Here is an 18,743-nt window from a genome sequence, read left to right on the forward strand (position 1 = left end):
GGAGTCACAGCCAGCCACTGCTGGGAGAAAATCAGGCTGAAGATTTGCAGTCAAGCAGCATTAGGCCTTTCTGAAGGGCACTGTCAGCAAACAGGAGCTTAGGGAGCAAGAGCACATCCTCCTGTTAGTGTCTTTTTGGGAGGGGGCAGAGGAGGTTAAACGCTGCCAAAGGAGCTGGTCTGACAGAGTCGAGGCTGGATGCCTCTGTGCAGCAGCGTAATGGGAAAGCCCTTGGAGAGGCAGGAGATCCTGGAAGCACTCCCGTTGGAGAAGGCTTGTGTGCAGTAGGAGATCAAATGGGGACTTCCCCGTGCCCGAGGCCCAATGCAGACAGACATTAAGAGATGATGCTCCTTTGGCGTATTTGCTTGTAGTTGCCATGCCCCCCCTTTCCTTTAGCCATACCAAGACAAGTGCGTTTAGAAAATCTTCCCATAGACTCTCCCTTACCCCTGTGTCATCCTTGACCCTGCAGAGAACCCTAAGGCTGGGTCCTGCTCTAAAGCTCAAACCCTCCTACGCTGATTTCGTGTCAACTTTCCTACAGTATGGATTCCTGAGAGCTGAGCTCATTTCACACAGGCATGTGCATGTATTCCCTCTTCTGGTGACTGATACCTCCAGCATTCCCTATAACTTCACAAACAGTTTCCATACACTTCATAGCTTAATCCAACATCTCTCATCTCCTTCCCCACATCTCTCCCCTGTGAGAACACAGGGGTTAAAAAAAGAAAAAAAAGTGAAAAAGAGAGTGAAAAACCAAGGGACAGGGACCAACAGGAAACCAGAGCAGACATTACTCCTAAAGGAAGTCCATGAGTAAGGAGAAGCTTGGTCTGGTGCCAGCTTGGCAGGCCATGATTCACCCAACTCCTCCCCACTGATGTTTCATTTTGAACTTGAATATGACATCCTCCACTCCTAACCTGATGTATTTCAGTTCCTTCCACTCCAGAGGCTGAAGTTTTCCCCAGGCATGTAAGGGAATTCCATCTTAACCTCCTCCTTGCTGCCAATGAAGCAACCATGCTGCTCCCCACCCCAAGTTTTCAGAGCAGAAGCTTTGACTCCTTCTGGTTGAGGATTTAAAACAAACAACAAAAAGTCAGCACACATTTTTTACCTCTATCCCTTTCCTTTTTGAAGCTAAGATGAAAGGATTAGTGCTTTATTTGCCTTTTAGCCCAGGTGGGCTGCTCTGCTAGCCTCTGCCCCATCTACCATTGTTACAGGTAGCAGCTGTGGGGATTGCAGCTGCTCTTGTGAAAGAAGCCTTGAACTGTGCTGCAGCCAGGCACCTGGCAATGCTGGACCCATTTGTTCACAGTGAACGAACATGCGAGCTTGTCATTGTTCATTGCAAAGGGAGCTTTTTAATGACTTCAATTAACAGAGAGAACTCCAGTTAGTTCTTGCTATACAAAAGTGTCCACAATGTCATTAAAACAAGATTTACAAGTGTCATAACTCTCAGCAGCATAGTCAACAATACAGCCAATCATTACAACTGAGCACCAAAAGAGAAGGGGGGGAACATCATACCACTGAGGAATTGGATGAAAAGACAGGAATGTGGGGGGAGAAGGTGCAGAGGAAAAAAGAAAAGTCATTTTTTCTTTTCAGTCTAGATTGATTTTATTCTACAAAATGCTACTCAGTTAAAATTGTAAAAGCAAAACCATTTTAATACGTTCTTTCTTTTGTAGCAGCAAGCTTTCTCTAAACAAGCTTTTTGTTTTAGTGCAAATACTGTAGGCCTGTAATTCAGTAAAATAACAAGAACAGAAAAGAGACAACACCAGAGAGAATGCCTCAGGGCTGAAATTCCCCAGGACTGCAAGAACAACATCAAGACCACTACGAGCAAAGAAAGGTCCCACTTCAGCAGTCATCTTTAAGAACCTCTGTGGCAGAAACTCTTTCACTGCAGACAGACAGTAAAAAAGAAAACCCATGATCTAAAACTTCTGAGGAAAAAAAGATAATGGCGCCCCCCAAACCTTCAACAATCCTCATGGTCACCTGTTAGTCACTGAGACTTCATTTCACTACTGACACCTGCCTCACAGCAGCAAAAAGCTGCTGATGCTTTCAGTTTGTCCCACGTGAGTGGAATCAGAACCAGGCCCTTTCTGTATCTGAGGATCTTAAAGCAGACTTTAGTGACACTAGTAACTTATCTCTCTAATAAAGATGCACTATCCCTTACTGATGTTACTTTGAACTACACAGGATATCAAGATATATACAACAGTTTATCCTCTCACTGAGCAAAAACAATTGGATACCTATTTCCTACACATTTTAATATGGTTTTAACATCAAGTAACCACAAACAAGAAAGTGGAATAACCCTTTAATCATACAGGATAGGAGGGGAACAATTAAGTAAAACAGGATTGGGTTTTATTATTATCTTGTACTCTGAGATTTGTCCTGAACTCCACCTACTGTTCACAGAGGAATGATAATGCATCTTTAAAAACATATCTCTTTTTACATTTTATACAGACAACAACAAAACTCAGATTATTTTATTTAAGGAATCAAAAAAAAAATTATTAGCCTTAAAAAAAAAAGAAGATTGTAGTATTTTTAATGCTTTCTTTATTATATCCAAGTCTTGAACAGAAAAACAAAAGATGTAAACATGATAAATAAATAAGAAATAAATGAATATTGTTCCCCCCACCTCTTAAAATGTTTGACTTGGCCTTCCTAATGAAAATTATCTTGTGTCATGACAGTAAGATTTCTTACATTTCAGAAGTCTGTTTTAAAATGAAAAAAGCAACAACCAAAAGGGGAAAAAAATAAGCAACAACCAAACACCAGGAATGTGATTTGGGTGGATGTTAAATTAATGGCTGGCAGATCTGCTGGAGCAGGCACAAGATGGCTGCCTGCCAATAAATAATAAGAGACCAGGGAGAAGGGAGGTGTCTTAGGTTAGTTTTCATTTTGTTCTTTTCTTTTCATTTAGGATGAAGGCCAGGTGGATCCTACATACAGTAAGCAGCAAAATTAAAGGTTCAGATGAACTAAATAGATCATTTAAATAATAATTATAAAAACAAAACAGAGAGCTACTGTCCCCAGCATGTTGGTCCCAAATCCCATCACACCACAAGTGGATTGAGACTTACTCAGTCTCCACATCAACAGGAAAGGAATATATAAAGGCAATGCCACAATTGGGAAAAGAGAAGGAGGAATGAGGGCAAAACTGGAACGGCAAACATTACCTAGAAGCTGAATGTTTCCTTCAATGCAGCTGTTACTACTCCTCCCAGTTTGGCATTGATTAATTTAGGATGTTAGGAGAGGCTTTGTTGGGCCAGTCACCAGGAGGCTGACCCAATACCAGCTGAAATTCCCTGGGCCTTTTTCCATTGACTTCAACTCTGTCAGCACTAGGTACAACAGCTCCCATATCCACACTACATGCAGAACATGGAGACACTACATTTAGGAATCAGCAGGGAAGGTACTCATGGAAAATAACATTTGGGCATGGGAAGGACAATCAGTTCCCAAAGAGCACACCAGAAAACATTAAAAGAACAATGCAGGGGCCAGACCAAAATGGGAATGAAGTTGTACCTGCCTGCCAGAAACTAAACAAAAGTTAAGGCTGATCCACAAAACACAAAAGGCTGGAGATCAGCAATCCCAACAGAGACATTCTTTGAGAGACTTGAGGGGGAAAACAGACAGGCACAAGTTATCTGGGGCTTTTTCCAAACAGTGGAAAATAATCCTCTTTTTTGAGGAGTTTCACATGGCTCCCATCAGTATCACAGGTCAGGAAAGGGAAGCATCTTGTTCTGTCTCTGAGCAGGTCAATAACCAGGCAGGAGGGCAGTGGACAAGGACCAGCTGCAGCTCCTTTTGGCAATGATTCAGTGACCAGAAGCAAAGGTAGGTTTTTGTTGTTCCACCAGTTAGATCTGAGGAGACAGCTGACTTCTTGAAACCCCTACAAGAGGTGGATGTTCCTGATCTCACAGGAGACAGCAGTCCCGGTCAGCTAGCCTCAAAAGTAGCTGCATCATTTTAAAACTCACCCACCACTTGTCAGAGTTGTTCTCCTCAAAAATGTGTGGAAATGACACACAGAGATGTTTTATTAACAGTTTTAGATTCTCAGTCCAGAGTGGCCCAAACAAGCATTTGGCAAAATGGAAACAGAAGCTGGAGTTTCACCGAAGTGGTATCATCTTTGTAAAACCCTAGGAAAAGTGGATCCTTTGTGCTAACTATGGGAAACTTAAGATCTACTTTATTAGAAAGGAAATTTTGATGTACACGTAAGGACAATCAACTCCTTTACTAATTTTACTTACTGTGTGAGTTCCATTTGAAACCGCTAGCACCAATATCAAATTGGATGTGTTTAAGCAATATAGAAAAAGCCTGAATCCAATCAGCTTTATGAAGCAAAAAGGATCCCTCACATATTTCTGGCAGGTTTGGTAAATACTGGGGTTAAAAATAATAGTTATAATAAAAAAGCCAAAGTCCACCTTTAGAGCCAGAATAGTGTCCCATTGAATGGATTCAAGGAATGGGCAGTGGCCAGAGTTTGAGGGAAGTTAGCCCTGCTGAGTAAAGTCCCAGTTCCACAAGACTGAAACCTATTAATTCCCAGTGGAGTTGCTGGGGACTGCAGCAGTTTTGCATCTCGTATGACTAGCCCTATAATTGTATAATTGTGTGCTGCATTTCTCCAGGTCCAGCCTGAACAAGAAACGCCACAGTTTCAGCTGATTAAAAAAAAATATATCTATCTATATATATATATGTGTGTGTGTGTGTGTGTGTGTGTATAAAAGACAAACTAAATAAAAATAAATAACTGCCACCACAGCTTCAATAGGCAGGACCAAAGAGCTATCTCCTAAGTGGTTTAGCTGGCAAGCTGGGCAGTCCTAGTGTGCACAGGGTCATGGTTTGCCAGTACTTTGATATCAATAGGAATTGAGCTTGGATCCAAGTGGAAATAGATTACACACATTTTCAGTAGTGAACATGAGCACTGGAGAGCTTGTGCTCTCTCTGAGCACTTAGTAGTAGCAGTCAAGCCCACAGGCTAGAGAAGGACCCAAGACTAGGGAAAGAGCCCTTTGGTTTGATTCTTTGTCTTCAGGCCAATCAACCACAACAAAAGATCAATCTGCAAAGAAAATATAAAGAAAAACCAGAGGCCAAAGACCAAGGTGCAAATAATGCTAATCGATTTTCCTCAGCTGTCAATTTGTCATTTGCCAGAGCTTGTCAGAAGCTCTGTTTTAGTTCAAACAGGTCAACACTTTATCCATGCCATTCCTGCCTGGTCAGGAGCTGGGGCCTTGTGGCCTGTGCTGTGCTGGTAGGTATGTGCTGCTTTGTTTCCCAACAATGAAAAAATCAGCAAGGGTACAGCCAGCTAATTTCACTGTCTCAGCTGCTGCCTGTCTCCATCCTAGATTTATAGGCATGTGGTGCCACCTATTTTTTTTGTACCATGTTCTGCAAATATGGCCAAGGGGAGGGGAAGATTTACTAACAGGAAGAGATCAGCCTCTGAGTCAGGAGCCCTGATGGGAAGGAAGATGTAATACTCCCTAGACAGCAGGCAGCCCAGGAAAAGTAAACAAGCAGCAGACTTGATATCCAGCAAACTAGGGTAAAACCCTGCCAGTGACTGGTAAGTGCCAGCCCAGCAGCTTTTCTGACGTTACTTTGGCCCTGAGATGCTAACTTGGTTTTTGGAGGAGCCCAAGGGGATAAATATATCCACATTTTTAAAAAGAAAGGTTTCACCATGAGACTTCTTCTGTCTCTGTGCCTCGGGCTAGAGACTACAAGGTCTGCCCTTGCTGCTGAGCTCTTGGGCTCCTCTTGGTCCCCCTTATCTCCTGGTCCTTCCAGCTGTCATCTTCCTGTCTGGGCAACCCTACGTGTTTCCCACAGCTATTCCCAAGAGCAAAGATCCTAATTAGACTTCAGAGTTCAGAGCAACTGAGTGAAATGTAATGGGATCGACAACATTGGAAATTATATGCAAAGAGAAAGAGAGCGAGCGAGCACGCTAGAGAGAAGTTGTAAGATCAACTACCCAGAATGATTTAAGCACAGAGCACAACCGCTCCAGTCAATCCACAAAGGAAAGGGACGACTAGCAACTGTCTGCAGCTCGCCTTCAGTCCTGACCAGGAGCGCTCCCCAGGTCCACTACGGCCACAAAGAGCTTTCCAAGGCAGTCCCTACAGAGCGGACATCACCCTCTCCAAACAGCCCTGGCGTCAGTCCCACCCTTGCCGTTTCCTGCCTCCAGGGAGCTGGCGTTGGTCCTCACTCTCCTTCCTGGAGCTGTAGCACTTCCCCATCCTTGTTCTTGCTGCCCTTGTGCTTGAACAATCCTGTGCCTGTCTCTAATCCCACGGAGGGGGCTCCCCCCATGGTGCTGTGGGGGATGTAACACACTGGCAAAATGGGGGGCCGCAGGGGGATTACAACGCCAGCAAGGTGGGAGAGTTCAAGGAATCTGAGGACTGGTCCCCACTGCTGCTGCTCCTCCGGTGAGCTTTGGAGCAGGACTCAGAAGGGGAGAGAGGAGACTCCTGATCCAACACGTTGGGGTAGGTGAACACCAAGTTGGAAGAGCCAGGAGTGATGGCTGGTGTTGAGGTCACCACAATGGGAGTGTTGAGTGCCTCCTCCCCATAAAAACCTCCAGCAATGCTGATGGGCTTAATGACAGACCTCTGGGCTTTGTCAAGGACCAAAGAGGAAGATGGGATCTCTTCCTCCACAGGCTCCTGCTTCACCACCACGGCTCCACTTGCTCCAGTCCGAATGCTCTGGAGGCTGCTGGATGGTGGGCTGCGACGTTCCTCGGGGCTGATTTTGCACACAGGGCTGTGAGCCACCAGCATAAACTCCAGCTTCTCCTTCTCCTTCTGGAGCTCAGCGATCTCCTTTTGCAGCACCGACTTCTCCTCCTCCAGTACTTCAGTTTCCTGCAGACAAAAGGGGAATAAATAAATAAAATAGCAAAGGCTCTGAAACTACTCCTCACCTGGAACAGGGCCACCAAGTCCAGATCCCATCTGGCACGGGCAGATACACCCCAGACTCTTCATGAGCCAAGCAGACACCAGGTCACTGCCAGACAAGCATCTTGTGTTTCACGTGCCTATTTGTAGGCTATTCCCAAACATCACCAATCTAAGGTATTATAAATGTTATAAAGAATCTCGTGAACTTGCCTTAATTTTCTGATGGCTAGTTTTTGTTACTCTGTCTTGGCCTGTGACTTCAGTCTTCTCCCTTGCTGTCTGCCTGACAGACACTTTAGCAGAGGACCCAGATCTCCTTCCATTGTTTTTTCATGTTAGACTAGTAAAATTCTTTTCACTTTGACAGTGGTAGTATATAGCAGTCTTTAAACTGTTTCCATTTTATTTCTGTATTGCATATTCCAGTTTAGGTCTGACACTTGTCTAACTCCTGCCCAAAGGACCAACACTGGATCACCCCCTGATGCATCCACTATTAATACATTTATCTTTCCTGTGGTCACATCACGCAGATGGATCACAGTCAGACTGGGAGCAGTTAGGACCTTCCCACGTGAGGAGCTCATAACTTCACAAAACTCACACTCAGCCCTTCAGGACATGACTAACCATTTTGCACACTCCTCTCACTTGTATCACCTTAGTCACAACATCTCTATAGGCCGTCTTGCCTCCCCTCCACTGAGAACACCTCCTAGTTTGAGGCAGCAGCACATTTCACAGGTGTGCTTTCACTGCTGCTGTGCTTGTTAACAAGATCATTGGATAAAGCCAGGCTGGTTCTTGACCAGGAGCACTGGAGCCTTTCCTTCAGCTTATTTCACACAACCCAATCTTGTCTTCTCTTCAACCAGTGCCTTACCCCTTGGTTCTTATGCTCAGCTCTACCTTCTCCAGCTTTACTAATTATTACTTGTACAGCATCAGGGCACACATCTCTGTGCTGCTTCCTTTTTGAAGGAAGTCAGTTACTACCCCACCTCCAAAGGAGGAGTAAGCCTAAAGGGTATAGCTCTGACAGGTACACATAACATCTCCCTTGTCTACAGCTTTCAGGTGATCCTTCCTCTTCAGTGTTCTTGTCCTTAAAACCTGCCTTTAGGAACACAGTGTCTTATGAAAGATGACCAGAGTCAGGGAGACTTGTGCTAGTTGAGAGGCAAGAAGGGAACAGAGCTCCTAGGACATTTTGGGCACTGAGCAAAAGAATTTTAGGGTCCTAAGCTCCAGGACCAAGTCCCCCTCATCAGCAGCTGTTGATGTAGGAGCAGTACCCTTGGGTAGCTTCGGATGAAGAAGGCAGAGTGTGTTTGCAGCATCTTCCTCCAACGTGCTGGTGGAGGAAGAGCAATGCCCTTGGAGCTGGTTGGAAGGGTGTGTGACAAGGAAGAAGAAATGCACGCAGGGCACGTACCGCCTGGAGTTTCTCTGTTAGCTCTCGACGCCTGTTACGACACTTTGCAGCTGCCAGCTTGTTCCTCTCTCTCCGGATCCTTCGCTTCTCTTCTTCCTCAGGCGACAGCTGTGGGCAAGTGCCAAGAAAATCCAATCAGATCTGAGCAAGGCATTCCTTTAAGTTTGTGAGTATTTAACCACAATGCAAAGGAAAAAAGCCTGATCCAGCAGGATGCTGAGCACTCCCCCTTGTCACTGATGTCAGCAGAAGATGAAAGCACACAGTATCTCTGCCTGCACCAGGTCTTAGCAGAAGGGAGAGGAGAAGGAGCAGGGCACAGGGAGAAGATTGTGTAAGAGGACAGTGAATCTGCACCAAGGCCAAACAGATAAAAGATGCTCTGATTGTTTCACAACTTGGGTGGTACGTTAAGCAAAACCAGAGCACGATGTTGTAAGTGCCTCTTTCTTGAAAGAAAATATCTGCTCCTTCCCACACAAAAATAGTTGATCTCTTGAAGGTCGGGATGGTGTATAGGGGGAGACAGGGAAATCAGCAGAGCTCCCATGAAGTCCGTGAAGCAACAATGATTTATACCACCCAAAAATCTGACCTCAGATTTTTGAGCACTCAGCGAGATAACACACTGCTTCTTGCATCAGCAGGCAAGGCTCCAGTGATATCAAGGGCTTCCTGAGGCCAGCTGACATCCTCACTGATGTAAATCAGGAGCAATTCCATAGAAACTCATCCAGCTACACTCTTGCGAAACCAGAGGAAGTGAAGGGGAGCTCACAAGACCTGGTCAAAGCTATGCCTGGTTCTGGGGGTTTGAGACAAGGCTTTACAAACCCCAGCAGCAGCAGATAGGTTTAGGCCATGGCCATAGCCAAGGAGCCAGTTCAGCAGGGCACAGAGCGAGTGGATGTTGCACCCAATGTGCAGGATCCATGCAGACAGAGCAGCACGCGGATCCAGCGGGAGCCACGGGGATCCAGGGCACGTGCCAAGCCCTTGACTCCAACCTTGTGCCCTACACTTCAGCCTCACCCAGCCCATGTGTGCTGCAGGGACTCTGGCCTGGTGACTGTAAATGAAAGCAAAACCTTGACACCTGGCAAAGCACATGTCACATCTCACAGAGTGCCAGCAGAGAATGGTAAGAAACATTACCTAGCTCCTCCTCTTCAGAGGAACTTCAATTTTAATATCTTCACGGATTGTCAATATCACAAATGAGACATTCACAATTTTACTATCTTTTCTTTTTAGTGTTAGTTTTACTCCAACCTCAGCCTAGTTTGTTTTGGCTTGCTCTATCTCCCTAATTTTGATGTTTGCAGTTTCAGTAAGTTAACTTCAGCCTCTGGGTATTCAGCTCGTTCATATCTCCTTTTTTTCAGTATCTGATCTGTGCCTGTGATTTCACCTGCATGTAACATGAGCCCCTGGATGCTCACTGAGCAACACAAGCAATTCTAGAACTGCAGAACACAGAATTTAGGCGCAAAAGCTTTTTCCATCAGCAGCTCACAATGTCCATCCTAAGGCTGGTGGTAGCTCCATTCAGCTGGGCAGAATACTTCCCCCAGGAAGGAGCCCCTGCAGGCACTGCTGTCCCTGCTACAGCTCTGCCCACCACACAAATATCTACAGTATGGAAAAGCACTGAGCATGCACACAGAAGCTATGCTGACTTGGGGCCCCTGTGTAGAATTTTCAAGAGCCTTTTCATGCTTTGGAAGCACAGATCTCATTGAAATATGTTTGGAGTAAATTTTCTGCTACAAAGACCTTCAGTAATTGAAAAATTATCTGTTTCAAAGACTGCTTTGCAAAAATTGCACAGGCAGGGCAGTAGCCCCTAATCTGGATGTTCTTAACATTTTACCAGGTCTAAAAAGGAATATTCCATCAGTGGTTGCTGGATTTGTTTGAAAGTGGTTGGATTTGGCACTCTTTGTGCCCCTGCTGTATGCGTTATTCGTAGCTTGTCCAAGCCCAATACGTGCATTCGCTGTCAGGAACATTCATCAAAACAGGCTCCTTTCATAAAGTGTTACACAGGGTTTTCCAAAAAGGCACTCCGATGTGGTGTTCAAAGCACCAGCCCTGGAAACCTGAGCCAAAGGGCCACAGCAAAGAGCCCGGGTACTGCCTTAGCACGTGTCTAATCAAAAGGACTTGGCTCTGAATGACCCACAATGAACGGCTTGCAAACAAGCCACAGGCCAGGAATTGCTTGGCAGGCATCCTTCAGCAAATAACTCTGAACAACAAATAAAGCAGAGAATATGGTGATCTCTTCACGGCCAATTTGTGAACACAGAGGCAGCATTTGTCAAACAAATTAGTTGTTGCTAATTATTCCTCCAGCTCTGTGAGACTTTCTTTGCCTTTGGACACCAGCCCTGCATGCAGGGAACAGGGAAGTAGCTCCAGCTGGTGGAAAAGGCTGGCACGTACCGAACCACCACGGCTACTCCATCCTTCCTCCCAGAAATGGGACCTCACTGCAGCCATACCAGCTCCCCACACAGAGGTACTGCTAAACTCTGACTTTAACCTCCTGGGCCTAAACCAGACAGCAACTTCACATAAAATAATCAGAATGCGAATCAAAACAGATGACGTAGAAGTAAAAGTAGGGCTGGTGAGTCTTATTAGAAACAGACCTCATGCAACAGCTCGCGCTCGTGTCTGAAGGGTGCGCCGTGTGTCTCACTGCGCTGCTCCACAGCGACCCACACAAATGCTGCTTGGGAACAACTTGGGGAGATTAAAAAAAAAAACAGATCTGACTAAACTCAAAGAGAAATCAGCCTAGCACTGTGAATAGCTGTTCACCAGACAGCCCTGGAGAAGGCTGATTCTTACTAAGAGGAGAACAACAGTGCTGATTTCCAGAAGATAAGATGCCTGCACCTAGTCCACCAGATCCAGGGTCCCAGCCTGATAATCCCATTAGGAGGCTAAGCACAGGGCAGCAGTGGTACAAGCCACCTCATGCCAGTTACAAACATACCTCTGGGTTTGGAGCAGAAAAATCTCTTATGGGATCCCCATCAAACTGCTGCAAAAAGATCAAGCAATTACAGGTTTGTAGTGGGAAGGTGGATTTAGACTCCAGTCCTCCAGAAGGCTCTTCATACTAGAGCTGAGGTGCTCTAGGGAAGCTGTTCCTCCCTGCATGCTGCTGGCTGGGACTGGAGGCATCACACAAATGGAGACTGGAGCTGTGCTAGCAGCTACAGAGCTGACAGAAAACACTAGCTGATGTAATTTGGTGGCAGATTTGTAAAGGACCTACATGAAAGCTGCTCTGCTTTCTTGGAGGTTTCCTTCTGCCTGGAGCGGCAGAGACACTCAAACTGAAACCCAGGGCTCAACTTCAGAGTTTCACCTGCTTTTGAAACCAAGCCACAATGCGGGCTGGCAGTGCGAAGTGTTGGATGAAGACTGGGTAAATCTCACCATATGATGAGGAGGCAGCAATAAAAGTCACCCTCCAGCTTACACCCTCCACCACCCTAAGAAAGCCCAGCATGTGAACAGCACCAGCGATGGACCTCAGTGCTCCCCTGCAGTGCCGGGAGATCTCGTGAGGGAGCGGGGGCAAGTCTCTGTACGTCTGTTTCCAAGGCACTGCAGTTACCTGCTCATCTCTCCGTCTCCGTCCCACGGTGGTCCCGATGGTTTTGATGACCCCAGGACGCTGCAGAGCCGTGTGTCCGGCCACCGAGGACAGCGGGGGCAGTGGGTGGCTGTAGGGGTGCGAGCGGGAGTAAGGGCTTGACATGGAGGTGATGACGGTGGGCTGCACCATCCACTGCAGGTCTTGGCTGGTTGTGATGGCGTTGATCGTAGGGATAAAAGCACTGCCTGATCCTGGCATATCTACTCGAAATTTCTAGGAGGAAAGGCAGAGGAGAAAAGGGACAGAGAGCACAGAAGAAACCGTCAATGAGAGCAGAACATAAGTGGTTACTCCAAAACCAGCTAGGCCCTCAGGAGCAGCACCGGTGAGGATCAAAGCGGCACTTGAAGCAAGAGCACCAGTAGCTGCAGCTGCAGCTCTGCAGCATCTTAAGCTGCCCCTGCCTGCCACAACCCCTGAGGAAGGCACTGGGCTCAGGCACTTCCCCTCCAGAGCAGCCCTGCCCTCTCCCAATCCCTTTCCTCTTCCCCCCCACAGCTCCCCAGCATACCCTAACCCAGCCTCCCCTCCCCACCACCATGCCCACTGCTGCCACCTCCTGCCAGTGCCCACCACTCCTTCCGGCAGGGAGCAAAAGGGGAATTAAGGAGTTTCTAGAGAAACACTTCTCTTCAAGCCCAAAGAAAAGGAAGAGAAACTTCAGTTCTGAAATGCCATTACCAAGCAGAACAAAGCCTCCTTTCACCAAAGGATTGCCCTGAAATTTGGGCTTGGTCCACGTAGGGCTTGGTAGGGCAAGAACAGCAGCCTGCTTCTCCTTCAGTAGCTCTGTGCTCACCGAGGAGCCCAGCCCTGAGATGGTTACGTGCGAGGATATGTATTTTAATAGCAGCCTATAAAGTAGGTCTTAGGATTCAGATCGGACAAGTTCCCTGCAGCTCTCTGCACTGTCTAGACAAAACAAGGCAGCAGTAAAACCAAGGCAGCAGGTAATGATCGCCTCCAAAATACATGTACACCTTCTTTCAGACAGAGGTAAATCCATCTGGATAATATGCTGGCACTAAATTGCAAGGAAAACAATCACTTGTCCCCGGAGGGGGAAGCAGGAGAGAAAGAATGTTTTTGTCTATGCTGAGCTCCTTCAGGAGGCTTTCAATGGTTAGACTGGAATTAACTCACAGACAGGCCTTGCTCCAGCAATCACTGAGCAAGGGACAGGGCTTGTAGGACCCACAGCTGTTACCACCACTGGTCTGTAAGCCTTGAAATGACTCCATGAGAAAGGCACATTCTTGGGTCAACAACCTGGCTTCCCAGAGGAGCGAGAGCCCTTGCATCAACCTGACCTCAGCTCAGGTAAGCGTCCCAGATAAGGGACACCAACATAGATTTCCTTTGCAGGGTGTGCCTAGTCAAGCACCTTAAGAGCTTTGTTAAACCAAGGCTACTGCAAATAGTATTTCACATGCTGATAGCTGCAGCACTTCAGGCCAGCACTAGCGAGCTGCCAAGACCTGAAGACCAGGAGAGCCAGTCTGAATACTGCCAACTGCTGACTTACACCTCTGAACAGCTCAAAATCTAGCAAGGAAGGAGTGAGTCAAGTTAAGCAGGCGGGGAAATTACACAGAGAGGATGACAATGGTACCAAGACCTTTGGCAAAACCCCCAACAGCACCTCAGAGATTCACTTGGAGCTTGAGTCCAACACAGCCTCAGTTCATCCCACATTTCAGAGTCCATGTCACCTCCTCCAATTAGTTAAAGAGGCTCTAAGCCACAAACTGTCAACGCTGCATCAGAATTTATGAGTGCAAATCCCCTCCTTTGCTCTGCATGGTGTAGGCTGTGACCACATGGCACAGAAGAGGATGTGTTGGTGCCTCCATAACCAGAACACAAGAGGACCTAAACCTCATCAGAAGGGAGGAAGTGCGAGCCCAATTGAACCACGAACCAAACTCAAGGGATGTGAGCCCTACTTCCAGATCCGCAAGCGGCTCCTACCACGACCATTGCCTATCTGTGCCACCACCCTCCCTTTCATGTCCAAAAAGCAGAGAGGAAATGTCCTGTCTTCCCTGCACGGACACTACAAAGCAATGACTGTGAAACATCCAGAGAGCTTCTGGTGCTTTGCCATAGAGACACCACTGGCATTCCAGAGCTAACCTTTGCCTCCAACACCCAACAACATGCTAAAAATTCCTAATAGAGGTTGTGAGAGTCAGTTCCACCACTAAATCAACCACATGAAATACCAGAATCTGACATAAAAATCAGGCTCCGAGTATTGACTAAGCAAGTGCTCTTTCTATTCACTCCTGTATTCAACCTAGGACCCTTCTGTAAAACTAGCAGAGGTCTCCAGGACAGCAAAGGGGAGTCGCTCAGTTCAGCCACATCCCTCTGCAACTCCACAATGCTTGCCTGCAGACCTGGGGGGGAAGAGACCAGTTCCTCTCTGCCGTGCCCCATCTCTGTCACCAGCTTCCCTTCTAATAACTCAAAATATTTTAGAAATAAAAAACCCTAAACCTGTATTCTGTACTTTCCAAAGGCAGTATTTTTCCTGGATAACTAAGGGACACATTTTCCTGGATAATTAAGGGACACACTGCTGTGGCAGCTTGAGTCTTCAGACAGTGTGCTCAGTCCAACACCAGGTTTTACAAGCAATTCTTCCTGACTGATCAGGCTTTCCCCACCTACCTTGCTTTCCCTGCTAGGACACTGCACCAGATCAGCTCTGCCATGCCAAAATGCTGCTGGGCCCCACATTCTGCCCAGTGCCGTCAGCTCTGACCCCTGGGATGCTGCTGGTGGCAGTGGCAGGCCCTGAATTTCCTGTCCCTCCCCTGCATGGCCCCTTTGAGCACCAGCCTCCTCACACAGAAGTGCCAGAACTTCCCCCAAACTGCAGCCCCTTCTTTGCTCTCCTCATCCCTCCTCCTCTCAGAGAGGGGCAATGCCCCTGCCAGGCTGAGAGCACTGCCTGCCCTCACCCACCTCCCCACTTTCCAGACCCCCTGTTGCCTTCTCCTCTCAGGACATGCACAGCTCTCCTCTCCTGACCCACGAGAGGCTCCTGGAAGCAGCTCTGTGCCAGCTTTCAGTTGTTCCTCTCTGCAAGAGTTCAGTGCACTAGAGAGAGATGAGGCGATAGGCAGATTGCAGGGCTACACACGCAGCACGCGCTCAGCCACGAACCCACCGCTCCCCTCCTGACCCAAGCAAACACACATGAAGGTATCATTAAAAAACCCCAACAACTAAACAGCAAACAGAAAGAGTCCTGTTATTAAGTGTGCCAAGAACTGAGGTCAGTCTCTGCTCTGCCTTAAAAATATGGGGTTGGATGAGAGCCTTCTCAGATCCACACAGGGGAAGGCTCCAGCGAGTCCTGCCACAAGCAGGGGCAGACTACGTTAGCAGCTCACAACTCAGCAGCACAGACAGCACGGGGACATTTCAAGCTTTGGCTTTGTGTTTCTTTTCTCCACCTTAAGATTTATATAAAAGGTTTCTATAGAGCACCCTGCTGTGTTCTTTGGTCCACTCTGGACCTTCACTGCCATCTGTAACTGTGCTGGCCAGCACTAGAAACCAGTCGAGAAATGGATATAATGGCTGGGAAAAAAAAAATCAAACCCAACAACAAAGCAACTGAGAAAAATCCTAGAGCATCTTCAACATTACTCAGTTACCAAATACAGGGTATATGTGATAGATCTTACAATAAATACAAGACCCTTGTGGCTCTCCTATGCTGAACATCTCCCCGAAGAAAAAGTGGACACAATGCTATAAAATCTCAGGGGAAACTTGACCACTCTGAAAGAGTACACAAACTCTTCCCATTAAAGTCCATGTTTACCACATGGCAAGTCAGTGATTAGGAAAATAGCATGACATGCAACTTAAAAGAAAAATGTTCCAGTGCTGTCCTGTATGGGAAAAAAATAATTAAAAAGCATCAAAGTTTTGGCTCAGAAACACAGTTTCCATTTAAGCATGTGACTGATGCATCTTTTCTTGCTTTTGGGGGAAAAAAAAGAGAACATAATAAAGAAAAAATTTCAGCAATGCATATTTTCTGTAGTGATAAAACTGCAGATCTCCATAGACCAGAATCAGCAGAACAGCCCAACTGCTAGGGTAAAGGCAACGCTAACATTTGATCCTAATCTACAACATCTGTAAGGATCAAGGGAAAAACGGAGCACAAGGCCTTGAGAAATCTCCCGGATTCTTAAAGAAAACATTTATGTTCTCGCTAAGCCAACGTCCTGCTCAAAGCCCTGTTTCAGATAGTAACCCTAGAAACGGGGCTCTGCTCCCCGGATCAGACGGCACGCACACCAGCTGCCTGGGGAAGACGTGGAGCCCCAGAAAAAGGGGAAAACCCAGTTATTGCTCGGACTGTGACAGCTCAAACGTGAAGCGGCGACGGAGTTTCTCGACCTCCTGCAGCAAGTGCTTGAAGCCAGAGCAGCTGTTCAATCACAGCAGGAAAGGGAGAGTGAGAATTTGCAGTTTCGCCGGGCGTTCCCAGCTTGTCAGGCCCCTTTCCCGCTCCCCCACCCTGTCCTAGCGTTTACTGTAAACCAGGGAATAAGCTTTATCGGAGCTAGAATCCCTGGAAACCCCAGCCTGCAGCCCGCAGAGGGCACCAGCGAGATGCGTTTGGAGCAGGCGGGGAGCGGCAGCGAGTCATTTCTGGTAAAACTTCTTTAATGTGAGGAATGTCACGGGCTGGTACGGCTGGCAGAGTTTAAGACTGGACTTTTTTCCTTTTTTTATTTTTTTTCTCTTTTAATTATCCTATGACTCCTTGATGCGAAGGCCACACTGTGCTCACACGGCCAGTTCGCTCGTACAAGCCACACAAGAAATAATATTGTGAGAAAAAGGGGGATGGGGGGGTCAGAAGCCCAACTCTGAAAAGGCAAAAAAAGAGTGAGGCTGGGCCAGCTGATGTAAACAAGTTATGAAATAACCCAGGTTTGTATAACTGGTCCGATTGTGTAATGCCTTCCCCAGAAGTGGTAGATTTAGTCGATCTAGGCATATAAGTAATTTCGAGGTATTTTCTTAGGAAAATGAAAGGGAAAAAACCCAAACCACAAGACTGGGCTTTCAGGTCCGTGAATTCACGCCACTTCCACAGAAAATATTCCCCATCCTCGAAGCGCCGCCCGGTAGTGGGGCTTGAGTAGGGAGCGGGGCCGGGGAGCGCGGGGAGTGCTCCGGCGAGCCCCTGGAAACTCCGGCTCGGAAAGAGCCGCGGCCGGCCGGAGAGCGGCGGCGGAACCAAGGAGCGGGCGGGCAGAGCGCTGAGCACGGCGGCACGCCGCCGGCCCAGGGCTGCCAGCGGGGGCCCCGTGGCAAAGCAAGGAGACTGTCAGCGCCTCGGAGACAAAGTTTAACGGGGGAGAAGCGGGCAGACAACCGCAGGCGCTGGAAAGACTCAGAGCCCACTTCCAGCCATCCCGCCGTGTTCCACGGCGGCTGCGACAGCTCCGTGAATAACTCGGGCGGCACCTCCCAAAGTCCCAGCGAAGCCGCCCAAAGTGCTGCGGGCGAACCCCGGGCACCATCCGGGCAGGCGCGATGAACGTGGACAGCGAGAAGCTCCCAATGAGAACAAAAGCAGGAAGGAGGAAGAGTTCGGTGCGCCCCTATATTCGCGTTACCGACCTCGCAGAGAAGTCGCCCGTAGGAGCCCTTTGATTGCCGAGCGGGTCCCGGCCCGGCGCTGCGCGGGTGCCCGGCCGACAGGCGGGGGCTCAGCACCGGCACCCGGCCACGCCGCTCCTCCGGGGCGGGCGGACACGGAGGGAAGGAAAGCGAAGCGCCCCGCTAAGGGCGGCGGGACGGAGCGGCGGCTGCGGGCAGCCCCGCGCCCCGGCACCGCCTGCGCCACCGCCACCGGCGCCTCTCCGCCGGGCGCCCGTGCCTCCGCCGCGGAGGAAGCGCCGGCCGCTCCCCGGGCGTGGCGGTGAACTCCCGTCCCGGGAGCGCTCGGAGCCGCCCCCGGAGGCACCGGGGGAGAGGGGCAGCGCCCGGCCCTACCTGCTGGGCTGCGCCGCTCGAGTAGGTCTCGGGATGTCCTGGTGAGCCGCTGCTGCCTCTGGAGGAGGTGTCGAAGTTCCCGGGGTAGTCCTGGTACATGGTCCGAGGTCGGGCCGGGGGAGCCGCGTCCCCGCCTTCCCACACCGACACCCGCCGCTCCCTCGTCGTCTCCCCGCCCCCTTCTCCCTCCCGACCTCTTCGGCTCTTGCCTTTCGCCTCCCAACGCTCGCCGCGGAGAGAGACAAAAATAATAAAAACGGCTTTGGAGACGAGGAAGAAAGTGGAGGGGGGAAAGGTAAAAAAAAAAATTTAAAAAAAGAAAAATATAAAAATAAAGAGATAACAAAAATAAAAATAATAACAATGATGATAAAAGTGGCTCAAGTGGCAGCCGAGCGCCTGCGGGACGGGACGGGAAGGCAGGACTCGGCGGCGCGGCGGGAGCAGAGCCGTGCGCGTAAGCGGGCGCTCGCTGATGTCCTCTCTCCGCGCTGTCCGGCGAAACTCGCCCCGCCGGCGGAGCGGCTCCGGGCCCGGGGGCTGC

General features: G+C 48.6%; 1 protein-coding gene across 2 annotated transcripts; it reads right to left on the bottom strand.

Moving 5' to 3' along the window:
* Positions 1 to 1,417: 1,417 nt before the first annotated feature.
* Positions 1,418 to 18,359, bottom strand: FOSL2 (FOS like 2, AP-1 transcription factor subunit). Of its 2 annotated transcripts, XM_058801836.1 has the most exons (5): positions 18,200 to 18,359; positions 12,119 to 12,373; positions 11,489 to 11,536; positions 8,482 to 8,589; positions 1,418 to 7,007 (listed from the first exon to the last, which is right to left on the bottom strand). In XM_058801836.1, exons 1-5 carry the CDS (start codon positions 18,296 to 18,298, stop codon positions 6,498 to 6,500), a joined length of 1,020 nt encoding a protein of 339 aa, XP_058657819.1. In that variant the 5' UTR covers positions 18,299 to 18,359; the 3' UTR covers positions 1,418 to 6,497. The 2 variants fall into 2 exon arrangements, with proteins under 2 accessions (XP_058657819.1, XP_058657820.1); XM_058801837.1 differs by lacking the exon at positions 11,489 to 11,536.
* Between the last annotated feature and the right edge of the window lie 384 nt (positions 18,360 to 18,743).

The sequence above is a fragment of the Ammospiza caudacuta genome, chromosome 3, assembly GCF_027887145.1.
Source record: "Ammospiza caudacuta isolate bAmmCau1 chromosome 3, bAmmCau1.pri, whole genome shotgun sequence".
In the NCBI taxonomy this organism is placed as follows: Eukaryota; Metazoa; Chordata; class Aves; order Passeriformes; family Passerellidae; genus Ammospiza; species Ammospiza caudacuta.